Genomic DNA, 23,993 nt, shown 5'->3' on the forward strand with positions numbered 1-23,993 from the left:
TTACATCCATTTGTATATTGTCTGTCTTTCCCAGGAGATAGTGGTAGGGAAGGAATTTTGTCTACCTCTGGGTCCCCAGTGCCTAAAATGGTGTAAAATAACTGAAAACCATTAAATAATTCAGCACAGTGTATGCAATGTAGTGTTGACAGAGGAAAATAAATTTATACTTAGGGAATTTTCATAGAGGAGTCTGAGCTGAACTTCAAAGGGTAGGTCAGATTTGGGACAACAAGGGGGAAAGGAAAGGTCATTCTACATAAGTGAAAAAAAAATGTCATGCAGAAACTTAGAAGCTACTGAAAGCAAGAGGGGAAAGAGGGGAAATGATAGTAAGAAAGAGGTTTGAAAGGTATGTTAAGAATATGTTCTGTGGTGATTTCAATGCCAGCCCAGGCTAAGGAACTTGGATGTTATCTTCTTTAATAGGAACGTTTCTTTAGTGTATCTAAGTTATTTAATATGAACATGCTGCTGCTAAGTCACTTCAGTCGTGTCCGACTCCTAGCGACCCCATGAACTGCAGCCCACCAGGCTCCTCTGTCCGTGGGTCTGTGGGATTTTCCAGGCAAGAGTACTGGAGTGGGGTGCCATTGCCTTCTCCGAATATGAACATAGTACTAAATAACATACAAAAATTAAAAAAAAACTGCTCCTTTGGAACAGCTTGTTAGCTTGTCCTTATATCGGCTTCAGTGTTGATGTACATTTAGTTGGGGCAGCAGGTGTAGAAGTGTGTGTGAGTGTATGTGGATGAGTGTGTGTATGTGTATAAGTGTGCATGCTGAGAGTGGACAGGATTTGTAGGTTACATTACAAAATGAATTACAGTTGCATGTCTTTAACTTTTTGCTGTAAAAAGGCCTGAAAGTGAAAGTGAAGTTGCTCAGTCATATCTGACTCTTTGTGACCCCATGCACTTTTGCTTACCAGGCCCTTCTGTCCATGGGATTTTCCAGGCAAGAATACTGGAGTGGGTTGCCATTTCCTTCTCCAAGAGATCTTCCCAACCCAGGGATTGAACCTGGGTCTCCTGCATTGTAGGCAGTTGCTTTACCATCTGAGCCACCAAAACCTGAAGGCTGTTTGATTTGTGGCTATGGCCACTATTCATGCCTTTGAAAAAAATGTCTTAGTTGCTCAGTCATATCCGACTCTTTGCGACCCCATGTAGCCTGCCAGGCTCCTCTGTCCATGGAATTCTCCAGGCAAGAATATTGGAGTGTGTAGCCATTCTCTTCTCCAGGAGATCTTCCAGACCCAGGGACCAAACCCGCATCTGTGGCATTGTAGAAGATTCTTTATCGCCTGAGCCACTAAGGAATCCTGTTTATGCCTTTACTCAGTGTTTATTTCTTATAAAGTTCCCTTTACTTTACCTCTCTGCACCCCTGAACACATACAGGCATGGTCTCTCACTGATGTGTCCAGGGAGGGTTATCTTGCCGTGACTGGGACCCAGCTGTCAATAGCTTAGACATCTTATTTATGTTCTGTTCAGAGTTTATGTTTCTCAGTCGTCCTAGCTAAAGATGAAACTGTTTCTGCTCTCCTTGTTAGGTGTTGCTTAAATGTTTTTCTGTCATTTGTTCTGTATTGCATAACCAGTCCACTGTGATAAAACAAACTTTTTTAATATTTTGAAAAACTGTATCCCTGGCTCTTCTGATGAGAACAGTTTATCATTTGTCAGAAAATTGATGATGATGAAATTATTAGAGAAGTTTAGAGGCATCTCTAAATTATACTATAGAAGAATTTCAACAGATCGACTAGGAGAGCTCAGCCATTTAAAATATCTTCAAATAAATGAACCAAATCAATTTTTATATTTTTCTTAACAACAAGTGGACTTTAAAGTCAGACTGTGGCATACCAAAAGAAAAGATCACTGCAATGAAGTATGTTTGAAACAGAGGTATATTCCTATTGCCTTGATTTGAGGCCTCCAAATGATAAAAGGACTTCAAATTGGTTCAGAAGATTTAAAAATTATCAAAAGTATTGTAGCTGATTTTTTAAATAACAGAGAATGAAAATTTTTTTAATGCATTTGTATTATAAACATTTGTTGAATCTCTACTCTGTACAAGACAAGGAGTTTTACTAAGACGCAAAGTCCCTTCCTTTAGGTTGCTTGTGCATATTTTAATAAAAACAGTAGTTTAAGATGTAAACCTGCATTTCTGGAGGAGGAATTTAATAATTGAACTCTGGTCATTGCTAACAGAGTAAGGCTGTGTAAAATACTTCAGGGGTAAAAGCCAGATTGCCTTCATTACAGGTCAAAAGTTTATGAAATGTTTATGTCTGAATTTGGTTGTTACAAACAAAGAAATGCCACATTCTTCACAATGTTACTATATTTATGTGGCACTTATACAAGATTAAAAAATTAATTTCCATCTTGGCAAAACACTTTGATCATTGTGTATTTAATGGGGTTTCCATTTGAGAACAACAATCATTAGTCTCTAATACGTTTCATATTTCTGTGGAAATAAGACAGGGTGGAATAAGAAACATTCATCTTCACTAGTCTTTGGAAATATCTAAAGTAATTGACTAGCTCAGTCTTCTGTGATGGCCTGGTGACCACTAACTGTGACTGTTTGCATAATAGTCAACTCTTCACTTCTGTAGTGATAACTGTTTGTATCTGATTAAAATTAAGACTGTTTTAGTTCTCTTGACTTTTCCAGAAGTTGCAAAAATTGAGATTTGCTGTTCTGCTTTAACCAAACAAATGCACACATGGGGATAACAATATGCTGAGTTTATGCAGATTTTACAGCACGAATCTGAATAAAATACCCACTAATAGATCCTTAAGGAGTAATAAACACACATGAATTTTCCTTAGTTGCACTTTAAAGTGATTTTAACATACTACTAGACCTTAACAATAATATTTAATTGACAAGATTATGCATTTGTATGGATTGAAAAGGTGGTACATATCTAATTCCAAATGAATCATAAATTTTACTTTTGCATAACATGTTTTATTAATTTCTTTATGGCTAGGACATTCTACTTCCCTCCTGGTGAGAGTTTCTTAAAACATAGTAAGATAATTTAAACACATTTAATTAACATTTGTCATCCATTTTATAAAGTAATCTGACTTTTGTCCTCATAAATACTCTCAAAATTTTTCTTGGTTTTAAACTATAGGAAGACTATGGAAAGCTATGTAATGGAATTTTTGTTGTAATTTATTTTTCTTTTTAAGCAAATCTTCCTCTGTTGACCACTTTCCAAAGTAAGCTGACAAATTGGATGATTTATACTACTGCATAAGTGAAAGCAAACTTAACATTTCTACCTGATAAAGCTATGGGCTTCTCTAAGGCATCTTTTTGTTCCTAGGGCTCAGCATAGTTCTGGGCAGATAGTGCTCAGTTCAGTTCAGTCGCTCAGTCGTGGCCGGCTTCATGACCCCATGGACTGCAGCACGCCAGGCTTCCCTGTCCATCACCAACTCCTGGAGCCTGCTCACACTCATGTCCATTGCGTCAGTGATGCCGTCCAACCATCTCATCCTCTGTCGTCCCCTTCTCCTCCCATCTTCAGTCTTTCCCAGCAATAGGGTCTTTTCCAATGAGTCAGTTCTTTGCATCAGGTGGCCAAAGTATTGGAGCTTCAGCTTCAGCATCAGTCCTTCCAATGAATATTCAGGACTGATTTCCTTTAGGATTGACAGTGCTAGGTGCTCAGTAAAAGCTATTGAATAGTTGAATGAAGACAGGCACTACTGACTTACTTTACAGAGTAACGTGTCTCTTAGGGACCCAAGAGGTCATTTTATACATGTGGAACTCTTTATTTCAGGGAGTAAGGGGACATATCGGAGAAGGCAATGGCACCCCATTCCAATACTCTTGCCTGGAAAATCCCATGGACGGAGGAGCCTGGTAGGCTGCAGTCCATGGGGTCGCTGAGTTGGACACGACTGAGCGACTTCACTTTCACTTTTCACTTTCATGCACTGGAGAAGGAAATGGCAACCCACTCCAGTGTTCTTGCCTGGAGAATCCCAGGGATGGGGGAGCCTGGTAGGCTGCCGTCTCTGGGGTCACACAGAGTCGGACACGACTGAAGTGACTTAGCAGCAGCAGCAGCAAGGGGACATATAAGTAAGAAATGCTAAAAATCATGATTACGTTAGTACCACATCCATGTTGTTTTCATTGAAAATTCATTATTTAAACAGAACATGTACAAATGAATAAGAGATAAAGTAATGATGTTTGACTACTGATGATCCTGGTAGATTAATGAGATACTTGCCCATTTTAGAAAATACAAGTAGAGCAGCGTGTATACAGTATGCTGAAAATATGAAAAGATGTTAACACAAAGGATGTGCAAAGAATTGGCCCTTTCAGGGCTATTAACATTTCTCTCTGAATATACACCTAAAGAAGATTTTTTAAATATGTGCTATTGATCTGATAAATGGAGCCATTGTACTGTTACTCTCAAAGATCATTCTCCTCCTGTGTAATCAAGATAGGGAGCTGGAAAGTACTGAACTGTGAAGTGGATTTGAAATAGCTGTCTTTTAAGACCCACCTATAAAAAGAGTTGCTTTGTTTGCATGCCTTACTCTTGGTAGTGAAGGTGGGATGAAATGTATCATCTCCATTCTTCCTATGAATATTTCAGATATTTTATTAGATATATTTAATAGTGTAAATTAGTAAAGACAAGTAAACTAGTGAAGCCATTTTCCATTCTTTTCCTTGAAATTAACTTTTTAAATATAATATACATAAAGAAAAGGTTGGCTATTCATTAATCTTCAAAGACATGACTTTGAAAGACTAAAGCTGAGTTTTTAAAAAGGATGCCCTTAAACTGCAACATCTTTAGTTTGTTCTACCTTTCTAGTGATTTTCCTGGCCCTTTAGTGAAGATTTTGAAAAGATTGGTGACAATAGTAATCAACATTCCAGGAAAATAAATTGCGTTGTATGAAAGATGAATGGTAACAAAGTGTTTTGCATGTTATGCTTGTGGGAGTTTGAGAGAGAAAATGTCTTGCCTTCAACAAACAAATAAAGCAGAATATTTTTCTTATATCATTTGTACAGTTATTATCCATTGGATGTTGGTGGGAAACATCTAGGAAGATTGGACTCTGTGTTCTTAAAGACTCAGAAACTTTGTGTCTCATAATTGCTCCTGATAAAATATCAGTTTGATTATTCTCCTGCTAGAGCTAGTCGGATTCTCTATAAGCAAGGATTTGCAATCCACCATGAGCGGTACCAGCTAGAGATTTGCTAAATAAGACAAATGAAAAGCAGACAAAGTGATATCAAAATTTATTTAAACATCATTCTTAAACCTTCTTCTATAATGAGGACAGCTAGAGCTCTATACTTTTTGCAGTTATATTAACAATAATATTACCCATGGAAATTAGTGCTCGGAAAACCAGTTCTTGGGTCCTCGATGGTTCTCCTGTTTATTAGTTGGCACAAAATGCCTACTATGTATGTCCTTAGCCCTGTGATAAGAGCAATGGGCATAGAGCAATATAAGTGTCACAGGCTATTCAAGACCCTCAATTTACTTGGTGACAGATGATTAATGAATTGAAACAATTAGAGAATAGTCAGGTAGGCTAAGCTCCTTTGGATACTTCAAACTATGGTCAATATGTTGACTACTGCTTTATGCTTTTTAAGTCAGGGAAAAACAAAATCTTAAAAATTTAGACAAAAAAAAAGTTTTGCAACTAAAGGGTTTGTTTTAAAGCAGTATTTATCCTATCAAATGAGACCCTTTCCCTCCTAACTCTCCAGAAATAGCTGAGATTTGGCATGCATTTTTTGGCAGTAAGAAGATACCTCCATGCCTTGAAGGCTTTTCATGTAAGGTTCTGGGGACTTTATTTCTTTCACTCTAGACTGTACAGCTTTTATAATGGTAACACTTTATGCAAATAACTCAGCTACTCTTTGCAATAAGAATATGGCCTTTAAGGAAATTCCTCACCCCCACCCCCACCCTTTCTATCTTTCTTTACGCCCTGCGTCTCCCTCTAATTGCTCTTTCTCTCTTGTATTTTTTGTCTCTGTCTTCCCCTCCCTCCTTCATGATTTACAAACATTGGAAACATTCCTTCCAACAGATTAAGGAAGCTTTCTCCAATTAAATCACATGAGGAATGATTTTCTAGAAATAAGGCATTAAAAAGATCTTCACTTGCTCACTGTCTTTAACTAGGTAATAGACATTAATATTGTTCATGATTTTCAATACAAATACTTATTTCCTGTCACTAAGAAAAGTTAAATAATCCTCATGAAAGAAAATGAGCCCCCCTGAGTGTCACTCTGTTTGAATATTAGCACGTAGCCAGGTCTCTGCCAAGTTGCTTTCTGACTGACTGCTGCAGATGCTCTTTCTCAAGTATTCTGAGTCATATCTTTAGTGCAAGTCTTCAGGGACAAACAATAGCACCTGTTCCTCACAAGATATCAGGCCAGTTAGCCCATTCATGTATCTTTAATGAAGCTCTGGGGCAGATGGCAAAAAATGGCATCATCAACTTAGCACAGAGAAAACAAAGGGCATAAGTGTTGATGCAACAATGCTGTTTTACGAATAGAAAGAGACAGAACCTAAGTGTTTCACGTGCATCTGCTGCTGTCTCGATTGTCTAAAAGATGTGAGTTACACCCTAGCAATTAAAATTTCTGGGCATATAGCCTATTTGATCGAGAATGTGTTCCTCACCCTCTGCAAAAGGGAAATGCTTTGGTCTGGGATTGTGGAAGTTTAGAATTAACGGGCAGTTAGGCTTTAAGGGATATAGTTTGCTTCTTTCCTGATACACTGACTAGCTCCACCTATGACAGGGTTCCTGGATTCTCATTAGTCGTTCCAATTACATACCCAGTTATTGGTGACTTCCAAAGCAATAAAAAATAATGCACTTTTATGCTCAGACATTATTTTTGGTTAAATTAAGTTTTACTCTTTATATCAACAAAATCAGTTTTACTTCTACCTACGGGATGATTGAGCATTCTTTGGCATTGCCTTTCTTTGGGATTGGAATGAAAACTGACCTTTTTCAGTCCTGTGGCCACTGCTGAGTTTTACAAATTTGCTGGCATATTGAGTGCAGCACTTTCACAGCATCATCTTTCAGGATTTGAAATAGCTCCACTGGAATTCCATCACCTCCACTAGTTTTGTTCATAGTGATGCTTTCTAAGGTCCACTTGACTTCACATTCCAGGATGTCTGGCTCTAGGTGAGTGATCACACCATCGTGATTATCTGGGTCGTGAAGATCTTTTTTGTACAGTTCTTCTGCACTCATCTCACACGCTGGTAAAGTAATGCTCAAAATTCTCCAAGCCAGGCTTCAGCAATACGTGAACCATGAACTTCCAGATGTTCAAGCTGGTTTTAGAAAAGGCAGAGGAACCAGAGATCAAATTGCCAACATCCGCTAGATCATTGAAAAAGCAAGAGAGTTCCAGAAAAACATCTATTTCTGCTTTATTGACTATGCCAAAGCCTTTGACTGTGTGAATCACAATAAACTGTGGAAAATTCTTCAAGAGATGGGAATACCAGACCACCTGACCTGCCTCTTGAGAAACCTGTATGCAGGTCAGGAAGCAACAGTTAGAACTGGACATGGAACAACAGACTGGTTCCAAATAGGAAAAGGAGTATGTCAAGGTTGTATATTGTCACCCTGCTTATTTAACTTATATGCAGAGTACATCATGAGAAAGGCTGGACTGGAAGAAGCAGAAGCTGAAATCAAGATTGCCGGGAAAAATATCAATCACCTCAGATATGCAGATGACACCAACTTTATGGCAGAAAGTGAAGAGGAACTAAAAAGCCTCTTGATGAAAGTGAAAGAGGAGAGTGAAAAAGCTGGCTTAAAGCTCAACATTCAGAAAACGAAGATCATGGCATCTGGTCCCATCACTTCAAGGGAAATAGATGGGGAAACAATGGAAATAATGTCACTTTATTTTTTTGGGCTCCAAAATCACTGCAGATGGTGACTGCAGCCATGAAATTAAAAGACGCTTACTCCTTGGAAGAAAAGTTATGACCAACCTAGATAGCATATTGAAAAGCAGAGACATTACTTTGCCAACAAAGGTCCATCTAGTCAAGGCTATGGTTTTTCCAGTGGTCATATATGGATGTGAGAGTTGGACTGTGACGAAAGCTGAGCGCTGAAGAATTGATGCTTTTGAACTGTGGTGTTGGAGAAGACTCTTGAGAGTCCCTTGGGCTGCAAGGGGATCCAACCAGTCCATTCTAAAGGAGATCAGCCCTGGGTGTTCTTTGGAAGGAATGATGCTAAAGCTGAAACTCCAGTACTTTGGCCACCTCATGCAAACAGTTGACTCATTGGAAAAGATTCTGATGCTGGGATGGATTGGGGGCAGGAGGAGAAAGGGACGACAGAGGATGAGATGGCTGGATGGCATCACCGACTCGATGGATGTGGGTTTGGGTGAACTCCGGGAGTTGGCGATGGACAGGGAGGCCTGGCGTGCTGCGATTCATGGGGTCACAAAGAGTCGGACACAAATGAGCGACTGAACTGAACTGAACTGATGGGATATTTGGGGGGCTTCCCTAGTAGCTCAGACGGTAAAGAATCTGCCTACAATGCAGGAGACCTGAGTTCAATCCCTGAGTCTGGAAGGTCCCCTGGGGAAGGCAATGGCAACTCACTCCAGTATTCTTGCCTGGAGAATTCCACTGACAGAGGAGCCTGGCAGGCTACAGCCCACTGTGTCGCAAAGCATCGGACATACACACATGGGATAATTATGGCTCAGCAGGTAAAGAATCCACCTGCAGTGCAGGATACACAGGAAACCCAAGTTCAATCCCTGGGTCAGGAAGATCCCCGAAGAAGGAAATGGCAACCACTCCACTATTCTTGCCTGACAAATCCCATGGACAGAGGAGCCTGATTGGGTATAGTTCTTAGGGTCACAAAGAGCTGGACACGACTGAGCAACTAAGCATAGCACAGCACATGGGATAATTAAAGAATCTGAATTTGGGCTAAGGGAAAACTGCACTTTCAAGAAAAAAAGATGCTGTTTGAAATTTTGATAACTTCTTGAAAAAGACATGTGGAGACTGGTCACTCTTTGATGGAATTCTATTATTTCTTATTCTTTAGTAAAATATTTTTGGAACTTGCTGTTTACAATGTGACTGCCTTTCCTGGCGTGTTACCAAATGGGAAAATAAGATGATGGGATGATAAAGGAAAGGCAGGCTTACATTCTTCAGAGCAGGATGGGACTTTTCTCTTTTATCAAAATTCTTTATCTTCCTTAGGCACTGATATGCAGTGCAGTAGACTTAATTCACAACTTCCATAGAAGAAAAATATTTTAGATGCTTATGTGATGCTTGTATGGCCACCAAATCCTCTTTCCTTACCTCCCCCACCCACCTGGTTCTTGCTTTCCATTTTTGTCCCACCTTCAACCAATAATCTTCTAGTAAGTAAAATAAATGGAAAGTTCTGAAAGGGGAAATTATTGCTTTAATTCATGATTTCCACTCACTTTATTTGCACTAGGTCATACTGGTGAACTTTGTATGAAAGGTGGTAGTTGGAAGTATCCACAGAACTTTAATTACGTGTGCTACCTTTTATGACACATAATTTTTTAGAAATGGTATCCCATTGGCGAAATCTGAGTAAGGCTGTTGGATTGTGTCAATGTCAGTGTCCTGGTTGTGACATTGTTCTATAATTTTTCAAGTTTCGTCATTGGGAGAAACTGAGTCAGGTATACATGGGATCTTTTGTATTATTTATTATAACCGCATGTAAATTCACAATTATATTTAGCAAAAGATGACTTTATGCTTAATATAGTACTTAAAAGTATAGGATTTGAGCCTGACATACCTGGCCTTGAATCTTGGCTCCATCACTTTTTAAGTGACCGTGTTACCTAATTTCTCACTGGTTTCTCTTTCTCATTAAATAAATGAGGACAGTAACAGTAGGTACCTGATAAAATTTTGAGAATTAAATGAGATGGAGCATTTAAATCACTTTCCCATATGCTTGACATAGAGGAAATACTGGAAAATATTAGTTGCTGTGATGATGATGATGATTTCTGTAATTAGAGATATAAGAGGAGCTTTTCATCGTTTCTCAGCCTGGGTTCTAACTGGCTAGTGGATATTTTGGCTTATATTTAATGAAGGCATTTTGAATTTGCACATCATTATTTTACTTAAAATAAGGTCAACTTTATCATTTGGATCTAAATGATTATTGCTAACGCATTAATTGGAATTGATGACAAATTTGAGATCAATGTGTAGGTACAAAATAAGAGAAGAAACAGACTGAAACTGAACATCACAGTATCTATACTCCCTAGTATCTATATTCAGAGACACATCTCTGAAATATACAATTATTTTCAGTTGCAGCACTTCAGATTTTCTCTATGCAGAGAATGTACATGTATGATTTCTTGTTTTTCTTTTACTGAAGTCCATGCGATATAATGGAAAAAGCACTGAACAGGGTGCAGAAGTTCTGGACTCTAGATCCAGGTCTGTCGCAGACAGTGTGACCTCAGTTTTACCTTCTCAAGCCACCTGGTTCCCTAGTGTAAATTGTGAGATTTGAACTGGATTAGTGACTCTCAAAGAATGGTCCTTGAACCAACAGCACTAACTAGCTTCACCTAGGAACTTGTTAGAACAGTAAACTCAGGTTCCCACCTCAGATCTACTGATTTCTGAGAATGGGATCAAATAATTTTTGTTTGAACAAGCCCTCCAGATGATTCCAAAGTCCACAAAAGTTTGAGAATCTCCTCTCTGGATTAAATTTTAGTCTACATTCTAGACTGTTGGCCCCAACCCCCAGAGTTTCTGTTTCATAGGTCTGGGCTGGAGTCCGATAATTTGCTTTTTTAAAAACTCTCAGGTATTGCTGATGCTGCTGGTTGGGTACCACACTTCGAGAACTACTAGGTTAGATAAACTCCAAGCTCCACTTCAAGTCTGTGATTCCATCATTGTCATTGTTTTCACAATACCTTCTGTCCCCCTCCTTATTTACTTTGTTTCTCAGTTTATTGAAACTGCCTCTTACCTCACAGCATTGAAACTTTCTAAAATATCCTGTTATGTAGAGGATGGTGGACAGAAAAGAACTTCCCTAAGTTCTTACAGCTTACGTTAGTATGAAACACCTACAGCTCTTTAATGTTAAAAATGACCTTAATTAGTTAACTTTAGTCTCTCAGTTACATAGCTAGCTACAAAGGAAATATCTTCAGACACCAAGTTTTAATCATTAAAGTCTGATACCTGATTGCCATTGATGCCCTTATGCCGAAGATCTGAAGAGCTTGGGCTCCAATGTAAAAATAAAATTATGTTTTCAGATGCTGTTTAATGAATAACACTAAGGATCCCAAATTACATCTTCAAATGAGCCTTTTAATCCCACCTTTTTTTTTTTTTTCCTTCGTGTTCTGGATATTTAGGAGAAGATAATGCTCTGTGAGACATGGGTCTGCTAAAAACAAACAAGCCTCTGCCTGTCAAACTGAATTATTTATTTGACTCATGTTTTCTTATTTGAAGTAGAGTTATGGGTTAAGATCCATTGTTTCTTGTATTAGTTCTTTAGTAGTTTGATAAATTTCTAGTACTGAATAGCAAACTGGATAAGAAAAACTAAGGATCTAATATTTACTGAGTGTCTATTAAACGCTAGTCACCATGCCCCAAGCATTACTTTTCTTGTTTATTTAATCCTCACAATAACCACGCTGCTAACTACCAGCTATGTTAGTACACATTAGCTTTGGTTTTTACATGAGAAAATAGACTCAGGAAGGCTGAGTAACTGTTCAAGATCACACTGCCAAGTAAATGACACTGTATAGATTTAAGCTTCAGATTCATTTGACAACAAAGCCTTTGTAGACATAGTAGATTCTGAATAAATGTGTTGAATGAATGGAGGAATGACTATATGACATTATCTTCCTAACACCGACTTTTAAACAAACGTAGAATTATAAAGTTGAAAATGCACCATAGGTCATTATCTAATTAGAGTTTAAGTTATGTCTATCCTTTAAGTATCTGTGGCATATGAGTATACAGCCGTTACTTGACCACTTCCCTGGAGAAGGGCATGGCAACCCACTCCAGTATTCCTGCCTGGAGAATCCCATGGACAGAGGAGCCTGGTGGGCTACAGTCCATAGGGTGGCAAGGAGTCAGACACGACTGAATCATCTTAGCACACACATGCATAGGAAAATGGCACAAAGAACCTCTTTAATCACAGTGATTATTGAATAGCTCATTATTAGAAAATTCTTCTTTGCATTAAACTTCCCTAAAACCTTTCTTTTGAGCCTAGTTCTGTTCTTTGTAGTCACTCAGACTTAAGTTCTTCTTCCATACATAATTCTTTCAAATATTTCAGCATGAATGTATATCTTCTCTCTCCCAACCAAAATAGCCCCCATTTTTTCAGCTTCTTCTCAAGATCCATAACACATAATAATGATTTAATAAATATTCGTTGAAAGAAGGCAAGAAAAAATTTATTTGATACCTAGACTCCCCACTTTTTGTTTCCTTACTTTAGAATGTGAAGCATCTGTGCTGTGTTCTGGGTATATGCTAAGACCATATTTCTAAAATGAAATGAAGTGATTTCCTTTGATATACTCTTATACTAAACAATAGTCACCCACAAAAGTATCATGTCTTATTTTCTGACATAGAACAGTGCTGTCATCTTTGACATCTCAAGTTTGCAAGCTGGAATTGAGCAGCAAACCTCGTGCTTTCCTTCAGGGCTAAAGGCAAGACCTAGGCACCAGGGGATCAGCTCCAGTTTAAGCAGGCTAAGTTTGTACTCAAACGTACAAAACTTGGGCTTACCTCAGCTAAAATGGAAGGAAAAGCTGCCCAAAGCTAGTTTCTTTCACGCCCCACTGGCGAGGTAGTAATTGCACAAAGACCTTTTTATTATAAGTTGATTTTCCTGAGAAATGAATTCAGAGAAATACTGTAAAGTGTTTATTTTTTGCTTGCCCTTTATTAACCCACATCTTAGGGCTTTCCCTAGAGAGAAACTGTTGGTAAATGAAACCTCTTAGACCTGTACAGGAGCATTTTTGCAATCTGTCCCTGGCTGTGAAGGGAACAGGGACAGGATAAGGCAAGTTGGTGCTATTTAAACAGGGTCATCAGCCAGTATATGGAATTTTGCCTAAAGAGAATATTTAGGAATTTAAACGGGGGAAGGGTTTGGGGTTGGTAGACTACTAGTAAAGGTTTGTATCTTAAACAGGATATAATGCAGCTTTTTTTATACTAGTAAGGAGGGTAAAGACCCTATTTGAACTTAAAGATCGTTGCTGTTAGTACATCCTAGTTTTGATCTTTAAATAACAAAAGTCCTATAGTTTAATTTATAAAATCATGCCCTGAAAGCCAGTACAAAACCTCCCTGTGATGCTATTCTGGAATCAGGACAGCATGCATAGAGTAAGGGAGGGAGCTGGGAAATTAAAATGTAATTTTCACAGACATGATTCTGTCATAGTTCTTATTTTCTTTATATGGAATACAAATACTGATATAGAGTGAAGATTTTCTGTTTTGCATTTTTGTGCTCTTTGATACATTTATTGAGGTCAAATGAAATTTGATATAGTAGGATTTATTATGAAATGCTCTCTGAATACAACTCCATAATTACTCAGCTACATGGTAGTGCATAAAGCTGTAAAACTGCTTAGCCAGACAAGCAATTTATATGTTACATCGAGGTGTGTATGGCAAAGAATATTAGTTTAATTGGGAGCCAAGAGGTAGTAGCCTTAAATCTGAAGGGCTATATGTTTGACATAATGCAGCAAGGCTTTGAAATAAGATACCTAAACTGGGGAGCTACAGCTTTTGGAATATATAACAATTAGACATTACTTTCTGACCAAGGATACTAGTAACAGTTTTCAAAATAAAGCACAGAATGCAAAGCTGATGAAAGGGCAAAACCTTTCAACACTGTACCATGAAAGAATAAAACATTCCTTCCGGCTCTTTGTTTTTTAAGAAAGAAAGAAAATAAAAGAAAAAAGTCAAGATGAAAGAAAACCATTCACTATAATTTAGTGGAAGCAGGGATGAGGCAAATTCACAAGGAGGTTAGATCGTTGGTATACCAGTGGAATCTGAAAGGGATTTGATAAAGTTAGCCTGAATTTTCTCTGGGACCAGATTTGGAATGAGGTTAGAAATGGGTGGCTGTTTGGGTACCAGCACACCACCAGGAGTGAAAAACAAATACTTCTTGGCGTGCATTTGCTCTGTGTCTGATCATAGGCTCTCTTCTGTTTAGCAGGTTCAGGGTCACATGCCTCCGCTCATGATCCCAATTTTTCCACATGACCAGCGGACCCTGGCAGCAGCTGCTGCTGCCCAACAGGGATTCCTCTTCCCCCCTGGAATAACATACAAACCAGGTAAGTAGACAGGGATTTAACATTCTTTCGTGAATGCTAAGATCCGTATGTTTTTGCTTAGTAGTCAAAACAAACACAGAAGCATATGAAGGAACTATGAATAAAAAGATCATAAAAGGTATTTTAAAGTAAAATTAGAATTGTGAAGAGGGTATGTTAGTAACTAATTGATTGCTTGAAACTTTACTTTCTCTTCTTCCACTTGAATTTGTTCTGTATTCACAGATAAAATGCTACTTTCCCTCGGGACTACAAATTTTGTCAGCTCTCTCTCATATCTTTACTGTGAATAATTGTCTTTGGTTAAAGATACTTTTCTCTTCCTGAGAGCTTTTATTCTCTAAGAAAGTGGTCACATATAGTATAAAATGCTATTATTGTTTGTTGTCTGATTTCACTTGGAAGAAAAATTCAAACTGAACTGATTTAATTAGCTTGCCACTAATAGGTAAAATTCCTTTTTTATTTCAGTCTAAATAATGAAGCATTCAGTAGTACTTTCTCATTCATCTTTGAACCTCAAAGACGAGGTCACATAACCTTGCAGTGAAATATGTTTTGAGATGATTTAGCAAATGTTATGATTTTTCTTTATTCCTCTGGGTTTACTGGACTCCTGGGGAATTCAATTAGGGGCATAATGGTTTGAAGCTTCTTTCAGAGCATCCTTGTAAACAGGGTTTTAAATGTTTAAAGATATGTTGCCAAAGGAATCCAATGTAAGAAGATAGTCAAGTAAATAAAAGTCAACCTTAATTTTATTTGTGCATTCTTTGTAAGTGACCTCACCTCAGAAGTAGTGACCTTGTTCTACTCATTAATAATTTCTGTGTCAAGTTCTTTTTAACGTATTAACCTGATTATATTAACCTCCCAATCTGAGTGCAACAAATCTGAGTGCAGCAGATTTTTGTGTGTGTGTATGGATTTATAAAGGTATTTTAATATGCTTAAAGCAACAATAAAATATAAGTCACTTTACAAAATTCTCTGTGAGGAAACTTACTGAATAGCATAAGACCAAGCCTACTGGGTTTTAACATCTATTTGTTCCCATCAGTTACTCTTATGTATTTGGTAGAGAACCCCCTTCCAGTGAAGAAAGATAAGATGTCTGTGTCAAAACCCAAATGATTCAAAAAATAGAGATTTTGAGGGATTGGCTAATTTAAGGACTGACTTTAAAAATTCCTCAGATACAAACCTGAGTAAAAGGATACCTGAGTAAAAGAAAATTGTGTTATTCAACTTGTTAAAAGTTGATTTTTCTAGAGCAGAATTTTTATAGCAAGTTATATTCTGTGAAATTAGTGTCTATATTAAGGACAGGATTATATTTTGCCAGAGACTATCTTTCTGTTAGTGCAGTGGTTCAGTTCTTCTCTGATCTCTATAAATATAAAAAGGTATTATCTATAAATAGTTTTGAACTCTCTTCATTTTGACTTCCTTCAGAGTGTTGGTGTACAGTAAGTTTACTTGTTTATTCTGAATCTGAGTTGCCATCCCTACACCAGTCTTAGAAACCTTTTAGATACACTATACATGGAAACTCTCTAATTTTCATGTTTTTAAATTTTAAATTCTCCACATTTCAAAATTAGGTTATGGGCATTATTTTCTACTAGACATAGACACCAACATAATTAGCATATAATGTCATTTTGTTAAGACAATAATTTTGTTTTTTATGGGGGAGGCTACTTTGATATAGTCAGTGAGTTTGGACCATTTTATAAAGAATCTTCTCACGCAGTATCAATGAGATTGCAGTAGATGAGTAAGAATCTAGAGACTGGGGCAATACTGTGCAGCAGTGCATTACTTGCGCCGAACAGCATCTGTGCAGCATAGAGCAGTGTCTTGGGGTAGCAAAGCTGGATTTGATTATGTTGGCTAAAACCTGCTAGTTAGGGCAGCACCATGGATTTGGACATGTAGGATGATTTTTCATCACAAGCAAGGCTGGTGAGAAAGGTATTATCTGGTGACCTTTAAGTTATGTCAGAGAATTGAGTTAACCAGAACTCTAAATTCCCAGGTGGCTCAGAGGGTAAAGAATCTGCCTGCAATGCAGGAGATGCGGGTTCAATCCCTGGGTCAGGAAGATCCTCTGGAGGATGGCAACCCACTCCAGTGTTCTTGCCTGGAGAATCCTATGGGCAAAGGAGCCTGGAAGGCTACAGTACATAGGGTTGCAAAGAGTCGGACATGACTGAGCATGAGCGCAATGCGCATATGCTAAATTATTAAATACTTTGGCTAATGCAGATTTTATTGTTTATATAAATTATACTTTAAAAGAATTAAATTTATATGTTCAGATGCTACTGGTAGAGACCATACTTAGGAGACTTGGTGTCTGCAGTGTTCTTGTCATTCACATGAATTGGGAGAGGAGAATACTATTTAACTGGAGCCTGGACAAGGAAAATATTTTTGCCCCAAACTGAACTATAGTAATTTCACTTGTGTGACAGCAAGACAAGTAGAGGAGTAGCATCACATGTAAAAGTCTTAAAATGGTGGTTAACTGTATAGTTTGATCCCCTAAGCAGCAAGAAGAATAAGTGCTACATTGGCTCTCTTTTTACTCTTTTTTTATCTTCCCATAAACTGAAACAATTCCATACTGTTTTTTAAAATTAATTTTTATTGGAGTATGATTCTTTTCAATGTTGTGTTAATTTCTACTGTACAGCAGAATGAATCACCCATAAATGTACATATATCCTCTCCCTTTTGGATTTCCTTCCCGTTCAGGTCACCAAAGTGCATTAAGTAGAGTTCCCTATGCTGTACAATATGTTCTCAATAGTTATCTATTTTATATGTAATATCAATAGTGTATATAAGTCAGTCTCAGTCTCCTAATTGCTGCCACTCCCGCTGCCCTCTTGATACCCCTGTATTTGTTCTCTACATCTGTGTCTCTGCTTTTGCTTTGCAAATAAGATCATCTATACTATTTTCTCTAGATTCAAATTCTGTATTGTTTTTGCCTTCAGCTGATTGAATAATCATCTTCATTTCCAGAAAGCAAAGACCACCTTAGGGTTATGTTCACTGTTAAAGCTGACTGTTTCTGAATCCATATAGTACATTCTAAACAAATATATCGGAGAAGGCAATGGCACCCCACTCCAGTACTCTTGCCTGGAAAATCCCATGGACGGAGGGGCCTGGTAAGCTGTAGTCCATGGGGTCACTAAGAGTCGGACACAACTGAGCGACTTCACTTTGACTTTTCACTTTCATGCATTGGAGAAGGAAATGGCACCCCACTCCAGTACTCTTGCCTGGAAAATCCCATGGATGGAGGAGCCTGGTAGGCTGCAGTCCATGGGGTCGCTAAGAGTCTGACACAACTGAGTGACTTCACTTTCACACATTGGAGAAGGAAATGGCAACCCACTCCAGTGTTCTTGCCTGGAGAATCCCAGGGACGGGGGAGCTTGGTCAGCTGCCATCTATGGGGTTGCACAGAGTCAGACACGACTGAAGCGACTCAGCAGCAGCAGCAGCAAACAAATATATATAGAGCTATCAGCTTTCTCTCCTTCTGATAATTTGACCCATTGCTCTGGGCATTTCAGAACACCAGCAACACATGGCATTCCATGTGAACACCAGCCAAGCTCTCCCACCTTGGTAGGTTGATGAGGAGGCAGTTGACTACAGAGATTGTACCAGTTTCAGGGGAACATCTATCAAAATAACTTGTGTAGAATTTCTCTTATTGAGTTTTAATCCTTAGTTAACTTCCCCCCTTTTAAAACTGATTCTCTAATTAGAGACATTTTTCTAGAAAGTAACTTACCAGGGCCTAGAACATACACCACAGAATATTGGTTGCTTTGCTTTATCACATCATGATAAAGCAGACTGAGAGATACAGCAGTCCAGGGTAAGATAAATACAGTTGAGCACCTGTGTTTGTGAAAATGAACAACAACAACAAAAAGCTTTTGTAGCTGCCAATGTGTATATCAGATCGATTGAACTGACTGTAAAATAAAGATACTGGATAGGCTCCTTGTGTGCCAGGGATGGTTCAGCCGACCATGGGCTTCATGTAGCTGGGATTTTTAAAAATGATTGCTGCTAGAGCAGCACCCTTAACGTTTCCCAGGAGATCCTAGGAACAGGATGTCTGCCTGCTCATGACTCCTTACTTACTTATTAGTTATATTAAATATTATGATAACAGTTAAAGTTTATTGAATAATTACTTTGTGCCAAAGAGTGTGTTAAATGTCCCACATGGATTATATTTATTTAATTCTTACTTGAACATGTCACTTAGCCTTGCTGAGCCTCACTTCTTTATCATCTAAAAAAAAATATGTCATGATTTGTCCACTGCTTGGTGTGGGTGTGAAGATTAAGTTTCTTAAAGTATATGAAAGCTCTTTGAAAAAATTCTAAAGAACTACGTTTGGGGATAAAGTCTGACCGTGAAACCTGAGTAAATTTAACTACATTAAACTGCATTCTTATCCACTAGGAATGTGGTTCAAGAACTGAGCATTTGACTGAGATATACTACCTCTCTGTCTGATGACCAAAAGCGATTTTACTCTAATATACCTAATGCTTCTTTAAGAAAAAAAAATGTGGAAGAATATACATAAAATAATATTTTTAATATTAACCATTTCTCAATGTACAACTTGATAGTATTAATACATCTGTAGTTTTTATTAAACATAATCATTATCTCCAAACTTTTAATCAACAACAGAAACACTGTGGCCATGAACAGTAACTCCTTATCCCCTTACCCCAAACCCCTAGAAACTTCTGTTCTGCTATTTTTCTATGTGAATTTGCCTATTCTAGATACTTCATATGAATAGAATCATACAATATTAGTCCCTCTGTGTCTGGCTTATTTACTAAGCATGATGTTTTCAAGGTCCCTCCATATTGTAGCATATATCAAAAGTCCATTCTTTCCCCACATTCTGGCTATTGTCAATAATGCTTCTGTGAGCATTGATATGTGAATACCTGTTTGTGTCCCTGTTTTCAGTTCTTTTGGATATATATGTAGGAATGGGATTGTTGAATCCTATGGGTAGTTCTATGTTTAATCTTTTGAGATACCATCAGACTTTTCCATAGAGGTTGTACCTTTTACATTTCCAACCAGCAATGCAACAGTGTTCCAGTTTCTTTATATCCTCAACAATACTTGTTACTTTCCTATGTTGAAAAAATTAGAGCCATCCTAACAGATGTGAAGTGGTATCTCATTGTGCTTTTGGTTTTCATCTCCCTAATGATTAGTGATGTTGAGCATCTTTTCATGTGCTTACTGGAAATTTGTATAGCTTCTTGGAAATAGATCTGTTTAAGTACTTTGCCTAGTTTTAAATTTAGTTGTTTGTTTACCCTTACTGAGTTTTGGGAGTTCTTATATATTCTAGATATTAATCCTTTGTCAAACTTATGATTTGCAAGTTTTTTTTTTCTCATTTTGTAGGTTGCCTTTTCATTTACTTGATAGTATCATTTGATATACAAAAGTTTAATTTTGATGAAGTCTGATTTTTCTATTTTTCTTTTGTTGTCTATGCTATTGCTGTCATATCCATGAAATCACTGCCAGTCCGAAGATTTACTCCTATGTTTTCTTCTAAGAGTTTTATAGTTTTAGTACTTAAGTTTAGGTCTTTGATCCATTCCATTAATTTTTGTATATGGTGTAAGTTAAGGATCTAACTTCATTCTTTTGCATGTGGATATCAGTTTTTCCAGCACCATTTGTTGAAAAGATGTCTTTTCTCCAGTAAATGGTCTTGGTGCCCTGATTTAAAAAAAAAGTCAATGAACTGTATATGTAAAGGTTTATGTCTGGGCTGTCTATTCTGCTTCATGAGTCTATATACCTGTTTTTATGCAAGTATTAGTCTGTTTTAATTACTCTAGCTTTGAAGTAAATTTTGAAGTCAGAAAGTATGAGCCTTCCAACTCTACTTTTCTTTCTCAAGATTTGTTTTAGCTGTTGGGGCTCCATGCAGTTCCAAATAAATTTGAGGATTGACTTTTCCATTTCTGGATTGTTGAATTTTGGTAGAAATTTCACTGAATCTGTAGATTGCTTTGTTGATCTTAACAATGTTAAGTCTTTCCGTCTATGAACCTGAATGCCTTTCTATTTATTTAGAGCTTTAAAAATTTATTTCAGAAATGCTTTATAGTTTCCCAATGCACAAATCTTTGCCTCATTTGTTAAATTTATTGCTAAGTGTTCGATTCTTTTAGATACTATTGTAAATAGAATTGCTTCTTAATTTCCGTTTGGATTGTTCATTGCAGGAATATAGAAACACTTGATTTTTGTGTATTAATCTTATACCCTGAAACCGCTGCTGAATTTGTTTATTAGCCCTAGTCATGAATTATTTGGGATTTTCTACATATAGGGCCACTTCATATGCAAATAGACATAGTTTTACCTATTTTTACCAATTTGGATGCCTTTTGTTTTTTTCTTTTTTTGTCTAAAAGTACTAGCTAGAATTTCTAGCACAGTGTTGTATAGCAGCAGTGAAAGTGGGCATAATTGTCCCCAGTCTTAGTCAAAAAGCTTTTTGCCACTGTGATGTTAACTGTGGGTTTTTCAGAAATACCCTTTATCATGCTGATGAACTTTCCCTCTATTCCTAGTTTTCTGAGAATTTTTATCATGAAAAGATGTTGGGTTTTGGCAAATGCCTTTTCTGCCTCAACTGAGATGATCATGTGGATTTTTTTCCCCATTGTTCTATTAATGTTATGTATTGCATTGATTTTTTTCATGTTGAACCACCCTTGCATTCCTGGGATAAATCCTACTTTGTCATGGTGAATAATCCTCTTGATATGCTTTTGGATTTAATATGCTAATATTTTTTTGAGGATTTTAATATTCATGCAAGATATTAATCTATATTTTTTGTGTTTTGTGATGTCTTTACTGGCTTTGTTATCAAGGGAATATTGGCCTCATTGCCTCATAGTTAGGATGTGTTTCCTCTTCTTCAATTTTTTGAAGATTTTGTAAGGATTAGTGTTAATTTTTCTTAAATGTTCAGTAGATTGGTGAAGCCATCTAACTGGTCCAAGAATTTTCTGTTTTAGGAAGTTTTTGATTGCTGATTTAATCTCTTTATTTGTTGAGGTTTGTTTATATTATCCATTTCTCCTTAAGTCAGTTTAGGTAATTTGTGTGTTTCAAGGAATTTTTCATTTCTTCCAGATTGTCTAATTTGTTGGTGCATAGTTGCTACCTAATACTTCTTTTTAATTCCTTTGTTTCAGTTAGCATTTATTGACCACCATTTATTTTCTGATATCTGTATCTATATATATTAATATATGTATGCATATATATAAATATGCATATATATTCTCATTAAATTTTTATAGCAACTCTAAACCATAAGTGACATTATCTACATTTTGTTTAAAAAAGAAACTAAAAGTCAAAGAAGATAATTAACTTTCTACACCTTCACCCCAGAAATTAGAGGAGATAGAATTCAGACTGAAGTTCTGAATTTTATACTCTTGCAGGCATGATCTAAGCATAAAGAATATTAAAAAAGTCTAACTTTTGTGTGTGTATGTGTAAAAGATGTGATTTATATGTATGGGGTTATCAAAATGACATCTTGTGAAGCTTGCCATTTCTATCTTTTCTTGAATATTTAAAGCAGAGGCATGTAACCACTACTGCTGGAATACTTCATTAATTAAAGCCATCTACTTGAAATCAAGCTCAGCTGGTAAAGAATCCACCTGCAATGCAGGAGACCCCAGTTGGATTCCTGGGTTGGAAAGATTCCTTGGACAAGGGATAGGCTACCCACTCCAGTATTCCTGGGCTTCCCTGGTGGCTTAGCTGGTAAAGAATCCACCTGCAATGTGGGAGACCTAGGTTCAGTCCCTGGGTTGGGAAGATCCCCTGGAGAAGGGAAAGACTACCCACTTCAGTATTCTGGCCTGGAGAATGTCACAAAGAGTCAGACACGACTGAGCCACTTTTACTTTCACCCCTGGAATCAACGCATTTCTGAGGTTCTTCAGATTAATACTGTCTTTTAAATGAGTATTTAGGTCCAAGGAGAAAATATATATGTTCACCTGTATAAAATAACCTAGTTTTATGGAGATAGAGATTATTTTAAATGCGCCCTTCTTCATATATGGAGGCTATATCATTGGTGAGCTCTCATTAAGTCATAAACTTTAAGTTGTTATTTTAAGTTAATTTCTTATAATATGGATGCATTTATATTATTTCATCCATACTCACTTATTTAATTGCTATTGTGACAAATTCCATGGTTTTCATATGATTATCTAAGAGTCTGGATGCATTTATGAAATAAGTGAAGAAATTAAGATGATCCTTGATTTTTAGCTCCTTTAAAGGTATGAAAAACAATGCAGATGCTCTTAGAAAAAATCTTGAGATCAAGACTCTCCTCATCATTGGTCTATTCTTTGATGAATAGAGGAGAAATTTAGCAGGAGAAATAAGAACATCGTGATCTCAGCAATATATAATATAATCTATGCCAATTTTTTTTTGTCCAATTGTTCTCAGAACAAATTAAAGGTTTTGTTTTATTTGTAGGATTTTAAATATGTCATTCATTGCCTGCTAACTTTTGCTGCAATGTGGTGTGATGTCTCACAAAGATAAATTCAGATTGATTATTGCATTCCCTCAGAATACAGAGGAGTTATAATATTTTGCTATTCTGAATACATTCATCCAAGCAAGATGCCGTGCGGCATGTCCAAGTCTATATTGGTGATTGTGATGGAAATATTTACATGTTGTAGCAAAAATGGTGATAACTTAAAGAAATGGGGTCTATCTATGAGTTATCTGGCAACTCAAATAACTTACCATCTTCCTGTAAGATACCACCAGACCAAAAAATCTGTGAGAGTAGGGATGTGTAAGTATTTTTTCCTTTTGTTTTGGAGGATGGAAAATGAGGCATGAGATTTTAAACCAGTAACCAAAGAATCTTTGAGTCCTGTCTCCTAGTTTAATTTATCTTTCTTCTCTGCTCCTCCCAAACTCTTTAAATAAGTTAATATTTGAAGTTAGCATCTTAGAAGACTGTAACCATCCCAGTCCCTTGTCTTCCTAAAGAATCAAAGAAAAATGGACAGATTTTTATCCATGGGAGTTTTTGCTCTTTAATAAAAATAAAGTTTATATTTGAATTACAGAAACTAGTATTCTTGTAGGAGGTAGCCTGTGTCTAATGGGTCCTACATTCATGATATAAGCGCCTCCTTCTCCAGTGTTTACATCTTAATACGTTTTGGCTTCATTTCACTTTCCTTGAAAATTAAAAAACATACTTCCTCTCATTCAGGGGCTCTTGCTATGGAGCCACTTTGATTCTAGACTTGTGGCAAGTG

The 23,993-nt window shown here is 37.1% G+C and overlaps 1 protein-coding gene across 50 annotated transcripts in view; it reads left to right on the forward strand.

Annotated features, from left to right (window-relative positions):
- Window positions 1-23,993, forward strand: part of SOX6 (SRY-box transcription factor 6) — a 719,879-nt gene that overhangs the window by 559,673 nt on the left and 136,213 nt on the right. For 29 of the 50 annotated variants that reach the window (XM_086339833.1, XM_086339855.1, XM_086339823.1 and 26 more), the window contains one exon: window positions 14,438-14,558. In XM_086339833.1, coding sequence (XP_086195959.1) covers window positions 14,438-14,558 — 121 coding nt within the window. Of the gene's footprint in view, window positions 1-14,434; window positions 14,559-23,993 lie in introns of all 50 variants that reach the window. The other 21 variants (XM_086339827.1, XM_086339818.1, XM_086339841.1 and 18 more) reach the window with 1 other exon arrangement.

This window comes from Bos grunniens, chromosome 15 (assembly GCF_055505025.1).
Source record: "Bos grunniens cultivar Pamir isolate PY7600 chromosome 15, Bosgru_T2T1.0, whole genome shotgun sequence".
Lineage (NCBI taxonomy): Eukaryota > Metazoa > Chordata > Mammalia > Artiodactyla > Bovidae > Bos > Bos grunniens.